The sequence below is a fragment of the Elephantulus edwardii genome, unplaced genomic scaffold (genome assembly GCF_000299155.1).
Source record: "Elephantulus edwardii isolate Elephantulus edwardi_28Jun2011 unplaced genomic scaffold, EleEdw1.0 scaffold00009, whole genome shotgun sequence".
Classification (NCBI taxonomy): domain Eukaryota; kingdom Metazoa; phylum Chordata; class Mammalia; order Macroscelidea; family Macroscelididae; genus Elephantulus; species Elephantulus edwardii.
The window spans coordinates 3,166,700-3,176,701 of record NW_006399759.1 but is presented as its reverse complement, the minus strand read 5'-3'; the positions used below and the strand labels follow the sequence as shown (position 1 = coordinate 3,176,701).

At 49.1% G+C, this 10,002-nt stretch overlaps 1 protein-coding gene across 1 annotated transcript in view; it reads left to right on the top strand.

The window, feature by feature from the left end:
* FAM179A (family with sequence similarity 179, member A) overlaps positions 1 to 10,002 on the top strand; it is a 66,301-nt gene that overhangs the window by 40,098 nt on the left and 16,201 nt on the right. The window contains exons 12-15 of the mRNA XM_006880684.1: positions 1,730 to 1,847; positions 2,235 to 2,326; positions 4,008 to 4,200; positions 5,540 to 5,756. Coding sequence (XP_006880746.1) covers positions 1,730 to 1,847; positions 2,235 to 2,326; positions 4,008 to 4,200; positions 5,540 to 5,756 — 620 coding nt within the window. The remainder of the gene's footprint in view (positions 1 to 1,729; positions 1,848 to 2,234; positions 2,327 to 4,007; positions 4,201 to 5,539; positions 5,757 to 10,002) is intronic.

The following is a 10,002-nucleotide window of genomic DNA, read 5'->3' as shown; positions in this document are numbered from 1 at the left end:
TGTTGTGCATAGGGTTGCTATGAGTCGGAAACGACTCGATGGCACATAACAACAACAACAACAACAATTGCCTGCAGACTGAAGCCCCCCCTCTTGAGGCCTCCTTGGGCTGGGGCCTGCCTTCTTCTCCAGCCTATGACATCCTATGTCCAGCCCTGTCCAAATTCTCCAGGCCTGCTGATTGATTGACAGGTGCTGGTAGCCATCCTGGAATGACTCCACTCCTCTCACTCATGTCCCAGTCCTCACATCTACTCATCTTTCGAATCCAACTCAAGAATCACCGCTTTTCTGAAATCCCTGTTGATCTCTTCTTCCACCACCCTTCACTGTTAGAGTTGATTATTTCCTAAGAATCTGCCTTATTATGTCCTTAGACTTCTAAATGTCCCATACTATAAAAAGGTTTAATATGCTACCAACCCAAAGTCCCACGGTTTGACTCCATCACCTGCTCCTTGGAAAAGAGATGGGCAATCTCCTCTCATCCAATTTACAGCCTCTGAAAAGTCTGCTGGAGGGTTAGTTGTGAGTCAGTTCTGATTCAGTAGCTCATAGCAGCAGCAACAACAACAATAACTTGTTCTATAGCCAATAGAATATTGTGCAGCCAATACAAGAGTGTTTAGGGAGAGTTTTAAATGACACAGGAAGATGATTAATGATAAAGGAGAGGATGGGGTTTTGGAAAAGCAGGATACAAATTGTGTATAAGTTCTGATGTCATCTGAACTTTTATATGTACAGAAAAGAGACTAAAAAATTTGTAAAAATTAGTGATTTTGTCTTGCTAGTGGATCATAGCTTCTGTTTATTCTTTTACTTTTTTTTAAAAAAAGGGAATACTCAAAAAACTTACTTCTAGGAGCGCTGGTGGCGCTGATTGTGCTGCATTGCAATCCTGAGAGAACAGTTAGAATCCACCAGCTACTCTGTGGAAGAAGGATGGAAAATCTCCTCCTGTGCGAAAATCTGCCTTTGCAAGCCCGCTGGAGGGCCAGCTATGGGTCGGTTACTCACTCAGTGGTACACAACCACCACCACCACCACCTTACTTCTGTCTTCTCAGATCAGACTCATAGCTGCCCCTCCATCAGGTTTTGAGGCAATGAATCGAATGAGGAGGCTGCCCTTCTTTGTCCGACGGAGCCGCTGAAGAATGCAAAGCACCAGGAAGCCTGTGCCTTTGAGTTAGCAGCACAGCTCCTTATGGAGCAGCCACCAGAGCTCGCTTTTAGTGGTTAGTTTAGTTTCCACAATTAGAAGGACATCATGCTGGGGAGGGTGGAGGGACGGCGCAGGAGAGGAAGGCCCTCTATGAGGTGGATTGATTCAGTGACTGGGGTAATTGGGATGGGAGTGTCAGAGTGCGATTGGCACAGGATAGAGCACTGTTTAGGGCTGTCGTACATAGGGTCGCTATGAGTCGCAAGCGACTCGATGGCATGTAACAACAACAACAACATTAAGAACTCTGTTACTTGGGAGCTCTGGGGACCTAGTGGCAAGAAGCTGCACTGCAATCCTGAATGTGAGCTGTTCGAATCCACCAGATGCTCTGCTGGAGAAAGAGGGGCGATCTCCTCCTGGGCCAGTCAGATCCGATTTGATGGTAGATAAGAAAGAAAGAAAAAAAAAAGAATTGTTACTATAATTAGAGAAAAATAGGGAAAGCAGTTATGATGCATTTCTGTGACTGTCTCTCCATCTTCTGCCTTCTTCCTGGCAGGTTTTATGGCCGAAAGATGGTGAATATCTTGATGTCCAACTCCAAATTTGATGCCTTTCTGAAGCAGTCTCTGCCATCCCACGACCTGCGGAAGGTCATGGCAGCCATCAAGCAGCGGGTGAGCGCCACACAGTGGGATCTGGGTTCTGTGCTCTCACATGGAGAACGAAGCTGAGGTGGGGCAGCCCTCACATGGTCAAGGGAATGGGATGTGGATCCATGAGACAGACTAGACTTCCTTCTGCTGCTCCCAACAGGCGGGAAAATGGGGTTTCTTTCCCCAGGGCTCACCAGAACATGTCCTATTTCCACTGCCCGTGTTCCCTGAGCCCTCTTGCGTCCCACGTCCTCACCTGTTACCTGGGGACCGTGATCTCTGCCCTCACTACCTCTGGGGCTCTGGCAGTGTCACATGACACCTCTAAAGCTCTCACCTGTCCTGGGCAGTCTGACACTTTCCCAGGGGTCACTCTTTCTGGCTCACGTTCTGTGCGTATTTTTCAAGGGACCAGAAGATTCTGATGAACTTCCATCTGCCAAAGGCCGCAAGGTGTCGAGGAGCCTGGTGGTGTGTGAGAACGGGCTGCCTGCCGAGGGGTATGGATACTCTTGTCTCTCTGGGGCTCCACGTGTGAGAGCGCTGGTCCATGGGGCCCTTTTGTCTCTGGCCAAGAGTGGCCCTGGGGAGGCTCCCTAGTTGGCTCAGCAGCACTGATGGATGCATTTATGGACTGTTTCTCCTACTGCAAGTATTTTTAAAAATTGTATTAATGAAAAAAATATTTTATTGTGATTTGGGTGAAAATTTACAAACCCAACCCATGTCTTGATGAGACGAGATCTGGACTCAGGGGAACTTTCCAGAAGAAACTGGCGGCTGCAGTGCTGACTGAGTGGCGCAATGGCGCTAGCACAGCGTGTGTGTGTGTGTGTGTGTGGGATGCAGTTTTGGTTCAAGTCTCTTGAGCGAGCTATGTCTCTCCATTCAGTTAGATTGACAGCTCCTGTGACCATCAGACAGTGGTCATCTAGGACTAATCTAGAAGTAGAGCTGAGACAAAAGCAGTTGCGGAGGAGTTGCTTCAGACTTCTCTGCAGTGGCTGGTGGGACATAAGGGGTCTCCACCCACCTCTGCAAGTGTAGCTTCCTGCCCTTCTCACTCATCCAGGCTGCACCTTTGCTTCTTATTGTGTACCGTAGAGTCAGAAATGACGCATAGCTGACCCTCCAGCGGGTTTTCAGAGGTAGTTAATCGCATGGGAGGAGAGTGCCCATCCTTCTCCCACAGAGCAACTGGCGGCCTTGAACCACGTGCCTTTGGGATTGCAGCGCAGCTTCTTACCACTAGGCCACCAGAGCTCCCATGCTCCTTTGCTTATGTGGTTCCATTGCCTGGTACCTGCTCTATCTGGAACATGCCTGTTTAATCTACACAGTTCAGTTCACCTGTCACTTCTCCTGGAAGTTTTGTTTATGTCCTTATGACCTCAGGTTGGGCTAGATGACCACCATTCTTCTCCTGCCATCTCTTGCCGTACCTGTCCCCATGTGGTCTGTGACTCTTCAAGGGCAAAGAACATGCCCCTCATCTCATTATTCTTAGTGCCCAGCACAGCCTCTGGCTTCAGTAGACAGATTGGAGTACAGAAATGAGGGACAGAATGAATTGTGTTGAGCTGGGTGGGTCGTGTACAGGGCGTGAGCCCAAAGACCTTGGTTTGGGTTTGGAGGTGAGTGAATAGGAGTTCTGAATAGAGCTGTTTTCATGCTGGCTGAATTGGGCAAGGGAATGTGATAGGGATGTGGTTCTGGTGCAGGAAGCAGGATTCCTAACATTTCCTCAGTGCTGGAGGAGTGCTAGCAGAAACTGGACAAACGGGGTTTAAATTTTGAACAGAAGGTTGACTTGCAAGATCTTTCCCCACTCTTAAGATTGAATGTGCATCAGTCATTCTTTCGGGAATTCCCACATGCTCACTCCAAGCTTTATTCCTCTCGTTTCCCGCACATCTTCTGAACAGAAAGAAGGAAATGCAGGAAGAGATAGTCTAGTCCACTGACAAGCAGCAGGGCTCTGGGTGCAACCATGTTGTTGTCTGTGAGGAAAAGAGATTCCCAATGTCATTGTTCTCCAAGCAGCAAGTGGAGGTGAAACTGGGGGAAGAGGAAGCTGGCGGTGACTCTTTCGTCCCTGTTCTGCATGTCTGTGGGAGGGGTTATGGGACAAGAAATGTGTCCATCCCCTTTGGCTGCTGAGCCAGACACTCTTCCCCACAGGCTCAGCTTCAGTGGCCCACGGCTGTTGGGGCTGCGCTCTTCCACGCGGGGTGGCGTAGAGATGGTGGAGCAGCTGCGGGAGCTGATGCGCCTGCTGGAGGCCAAGGACTACCAGTCTCGGATGGAAGGTGTGGGGCAGCTGCTTGAGTATTGCAAGACCAAGCCGGACCTCGTCACCCCCAACCTGGTCCAGGTGAGAATGCGCCGTGCCCTGTGCTCCCACTCCTGTTTCTCCTGGGGTGGTAACTTCAGCTCGAAAACTCTGAGCAACTTAGGCCACTGTAACAGTATACGGGGGTGCCCCATAAGCACTTGTGGCCCAGTGGGCATTTGTAATTAGTAATAAGACTACCTGGAAGTGATATGAGGCGAGGGTGTTTCTTCCTGCCAGTCATATTGGAACTGCTTATCCTTCTAGAAAATTTATGGTGAGGCAGGTGCAAGGTAAAGTTACAAAATGCTATGACTGAGGCCTTGGGTCTGCCTCTGGGCTATTTAAGTGCATTTATGGGGCAGAGCATGTGGTACGAAGTTGTGCTGCTATTCCAAAGTCACATGGTTCAAATCCATTGGCTGCTCTGAGAGAGAAATATGGGCAATCTCCTCCTGTGCGATTTATCGCCTCTGAAAACCCACTGGAGGGTCAGCCATGAGTTGGTTCTAACTTGACAGCACCCAGCAATGTGTGGTCTGGCAGACGATGGGGTCATAGGTGGGTTAGGGGTAGGCTGCCAAGCAGCCAGCAATATGGAGGAGTTAAGGTGTAGGCTCAAAGTCGGCAGACCTAGACTAAGACCCAAGCTTCTCCCTTACTGCATGATCTAGGCAAGTCATTTAGCTTCTTTGAGCCTCAGTCATAGATACATTTGAATTTGTGGAGTGAGTACGATACACATGCCTCTTTGGTTGTAGTGGAGCTTCTGGTGGCTTCGTGGTAAGGAATTCCACTGCAAAGCTAAAGGTATGTGGTTCTAATCTGCTAGCTGCTTCACCGGAGAGAGATGGGCAATCTCCTCCTGTGTGATTTACTGCCTCTGGAAACCCACTGGAGGGTTAGCTATGGGTCGGTCTTGACTTGAACACTTTGAACAACAATTTGATTGTTAAGAAAGCATGCAGGGAGCTCTGGTGGCCTAGTGGCAAGGAGCTGCAACTACAATCCCAGAGGCACACAGTTCGAATCCACCAGATGCTCTGCCAGGAAAAGGAAGGACAATCTCCTCCTGTACCAGTCAGATCTGATTTGATGGTACACTCACATAAAAAAAAAAAAGAAAGCATGCAGAGGACCTAGCAAGTTGCTCACCGCAGGTGTGCTGTACATGCTAGTTCCTCCTCTCGTGCCCTCTCCCTTTTAGGTGAGCTTTTCATCGCTGGAGGTGCTCTAGTGCAGGAGGGTGACCCCTAGCAGGGAAGCAGGAGGAATCCCAGCTGGGGTGGTTGGGTAGATGGGTGAGCACCAAGGTACAGGCTCTGTAGGACTCCTATCATCAGGGGTTCCCATGGGCTCTTGGTTTCTGTTTCCTCAATAGGTCTTTGATGCTTTCACCCCAAGGCTTCAGGATTCTAACAAGAAAGTGAACCAGTGGGCACTGGAGTCTCTTGCCAAGATGATTCCCTTCCTCAAAGAGAACTTACACCCCATGCTGCTCTCCATCATCATCGCCATTGCAGACAACCTCAACTCCAAGAACGCGGGGATTTACAGCGCCGCTGCCAGTGCGCTAGACGCAATGATTGAGAACCTGGGTAAGCCTCCAGCTTCGGCCCTGAGCAGGCTCTGCCAGCTGTGGGCTCCCCACTCACCACACCTGCCCTGCAGCCTTGGAAGTCAGCTGTGTGGTTCAGAGCTCTGGCTGGTTCTCAGGCTCCATTGTTGTATAGAGGTGGGCAGCCTGGGACCTTGAGGTCTTTTGTGCACAGGCTTTCTCCTGCCATTCCATCTGTGCCAACTTTGTGGTTAGATGTGGCGGGAATATGGTTAGTATCTAGTCTAGCCTCGTGGTTCACATGAGGAGCATGACTTGCTGGGCAAGGCCAGATGGCCCTGAAGGAAGAGTAAGTGAAGACTGTCTGAACTGGCTGGGATTCCTCCTGCTTCACTGATGGGACTCACCCCACCTGCACTAGAGCGCCTCCAATGTTGAGGAGCTCACCTCCGAGGGTGAGGGCACGAGAGGAGGAACTAGTACATACAGAGCACCCACTGTGAGCAAGCCGTGAGGAGAACTTGGCAGCGTGTCCTTAATTGTAGTGAAGGTAACAGTGGAGGTAGCTTGTGTGGGATCAGAATGGCTGTCTTCAAGACGGGAGACCAAATCCTGGAGAGGAGAGGAGAGGGGAGGGGAGGGGAGGGCAGGGGAGGGAGGAGAGGAGAGGCTGGCATGTAGAGGGTCTAGGTGATGAGCTGCCTCAACTTTCTGGTGCCAGAGTCAGGGTAGTGTCCCATTGGCTTTCTGAACTTGGAATGAATGAGAAAATGCCTTTTAGGAAGATTGTTTGGGATCAAGATTTGGGGTGGGGGGTTTGCGCCGATGGGAGGGAGGGGAAGGTGGAGGGAGGGTGGTGGAGGAAAGAAAACATGAAGTAGGAGCGGTGGAAGAGAACTTGGCAGTCCCTCTGTGGTCGTACTGCGTCATAGCTGGACTCACTGACTCTAACTAGTTAGCATTCCTGGCGCACTCTTGCTCCCCTAGTCTCTTTGTGAATACTTGGAAGGTGATTGAATTTTGGTATATCCTGTACAGAGACTGAACAAAATTTCAAAATGTCACAGGGACAGGGTGAGGAGAACATGTGTTGAGAAAGTAAGATATGAGTGGATTTATGTCTGCTATTGTGTACAGTCGAGTCAGAGCTGGCCCTGAACTGTTTTCAGAGGCAGTAAACCACAAGGGAGGAGATTACCCATCTTTCTCCTGAGGAGCAGCTGGTGGATTCGAACTGTGTGCCTTTGGGTTAGCAGTGCAATTCTTTACCACTAAGGCTTTATAAGTAATTTTTGCATTACTATGAGAAAGTTAAAGCTCTGAGATCACCTTTGCTTGCTGCTGTGTGTCCCAGTGAGCACAGAAACCATGTTGTCCTTGAGCGTCTGTAGACCATCCTCCTGGTGGGGCTGGAAGCCTCTGCTGGCACGCCTGCTCAGCCCTCTCTGCCCCCACTTTCGCGCCTGAGCTGAGTTCTGTGAGTCTTGGACAGCGTCTATGTCCTTGGCTGGGGCCTCCAGGAGAAGTTTCAGTTACAAATCAAAGGCCTGGTCCGGCCCTTCTCCGCCTCTTCAGTTCATAAATATTGTCAGTCTCCACTCTTCATCTCAGAGGGAATTTATGATTTGCTGAGTTTGTTGCTGTAGAACAAACAATATAAATCCAGCTCTAAATTACAGCTTGTTCTCAGCTCTGCTCTGGGTAAGTGAGATTGCTGTTGCCAATAACCAAGGCTCTTGGTAAATCACCGCGGGTCCTGGATTTATTGGGAAAACCTGCACCAAGCAAAACAGTCTTTAGCTATTTGAAGAGGGTAAGCACTGTTGTCTAGGGAATAAGAAGCACTTAACTCTTCCCTCTCCAGGTGTTTCCGTTTCCCCTGTCCGCTCAGGGCCAGCCTCCTGGAGCATGCTGGAGAGCTCTGGGCTGCAGATTCTGGCCTCCTGCGTTGTCATGAAACTCAGATCCCTTCCACATGATACCCATCCCTCCCCACACCCCTCCGGGTTGGGTACCCTGGAAAGGGAGGCCTCGGGATGACCGAGCATGCTCGCATAATCAGGTCACACTTTGAGACAGCATTGAGTCTACCAGAAGGATGTCTACAGTTCTTTCTTATCCTGCTGGCCAGGGCCTTCCTTCTTAGATCTGGTTGCCGACACCTCCTCTGGCTCATCAGTTAGAGGTTTTGGTCAGAGGAGAGTCCCTCCCACAGGCATAGGTTGGATTGGCTGCCTCCCTAAATTGTTAAGACAGTGCTAAGACTGGGGTGGTATTTGAAGGGGGTGATTTGATCAGCCCCCGGCAGAATATCCCGGTGGAACCCAAAGATTAAGTTACACAATCTTGGCCACAAAGGGTTGCTGGAGCAGATAGGAACATAGTCTAGCTGGGCCAGATGGCTTTGCTGTCAGTTATACCTTCTCATACACAAATTATAAAGTAAGAGTCACCATGTAAGTCCTTCCCTCCAACCCTTCCATGATCAGCCCCACCCTAAACAAAATAAAGTAAACTGGTTAATAAATGCTGTACACCTAATACTAGCAGAGCCTGGCAGAGGCAGTTAATCGCATTGGAGGAGATCGCCCATCCTTCTCCCGAGGAGCAGCTGGTGGCCTCGAACCGTGTGCCTTCGTGATTGCAGTGCAGCTTCTTGCCAGTAGGCCACCAGAGCTTGGTTAATAAATACTGTACACCTAATACTAACAGAGACTGGCTGAGACTACTGACTTCTCCCGCCAAGATGGTTTAGGCTCCCACACTCCCATCCTTTGTCTGGGTACTCCTTGGCAAAGCCTGGTTTGCATCTGGGGACTGCTGTTCCCTGGCAAAGAGATGGAGCTCTGGCTGTCTGGGCCACCGCTTTGTGTCTAGGAGCTACTGCTCCCTGGTGAAGAATGATGGCAAAGAATATTAGGAAAGTCTGCTGTCAGCGATCTCTCCAAAGTCCTGGAGAGGAGTAAATGTCGGTCTAAAGACCAAGGTGCCCCTGATTCAGGCCACTGTTTCCCCAGTCACTGGACACTCATCTGGACAATGAATAAAGATTACAGAAGAATTGATGCCTTTGAGTTGTGGGACTGGAGAGGAGTACAGAATATTTCATGGACTGCCAAAATAACAAACATATATGTGTTGGAGAAATTGCAACAAGAATGCTCCTTGGAGGCAAAGTTGAGGAAACTTCACCTTACATATTTGTAACATTTTGCTAGGAGAGGCTATTCCTTGAAAAAAGATATCATGCTTGGAAAGGTGGAGGGTCAGTGAAGGAGTAGAAGGCCGTCAATGAGATAGAGTAATGCAATGTCTGAAATATTGGACTCAAATCTGTTGGGGATGATGAGAATGGTTAGGACAGAGCTCAGATCTGTATTTATGGATAGGACAGATTTCAGATCTATATTTATGAGGTCACTATGTGTTGTACTTGACAGCACTTAACAACAACAGCGACAATACCCTTTCAGCCCAACCAGCAGATTTCTTATCCAAATAGTAATAATCTGAGGGGACTTAGGCTACTAACAAGGAGAATCTATTATTACCAGGGAGTAAGAAGGGTCAAGTCAGGCTGTCTCTGGGAATAGTTCTCATCTTCCTGGAGTGGTCAGAGTCTGACCCACAGATGCGAAGAATGAAATGTCCCACTATTATAGGGGATTGAGTTTCTTCCCAGTTTAGTCATGGCCAACAAAACAAAACTGGAATGGACTAGAATTAGCCAAATGTGGGGACTGTGAATAACCAGCAACCCAAAGAGGCAAATTATGGGTCCATGAAGGATGGGTGTTGCCTACCTAATCTCTTGCCTGACAGAGTTTGAAATAGTGGTGTCCTACTCAAAGATAGTGACCATCTGTGCTTTGAATCTGTGTTGCTCTCCCTAGTCCCGACAGTACTCCCATTTTTTTTTTAAAAAGGCTCCTGAAAGAATTCACCATGCCTCTCTCCTGAGTCTCTCATGCCATGGCTTAGAGCCATAGTTTTTTGTTCCAGGCTCTACCTTTTTCAAATTCTACTATGTCCTGATTTTGTTTTGTAGGCCATAACTGAACTGGTTTGGGGTCCTGGAACAGAAACAACACTGGGCAAGTAGAACAGGAGATATGGGCCTCTTTAGTAAGCCTTTCTTCTCTAAGGTGACCCCAGCCATTCTGTGAGACACCCTAGTATCTTGAGGCCTTTCTTGGAAGTAGCTTGACATCCTTTGTATTGGAAGGTGCTTTCTCCCCAGCTTGCTTCTTCATGCCCTACCAGAGAGTCTGAGCTCTAGGCCGGAC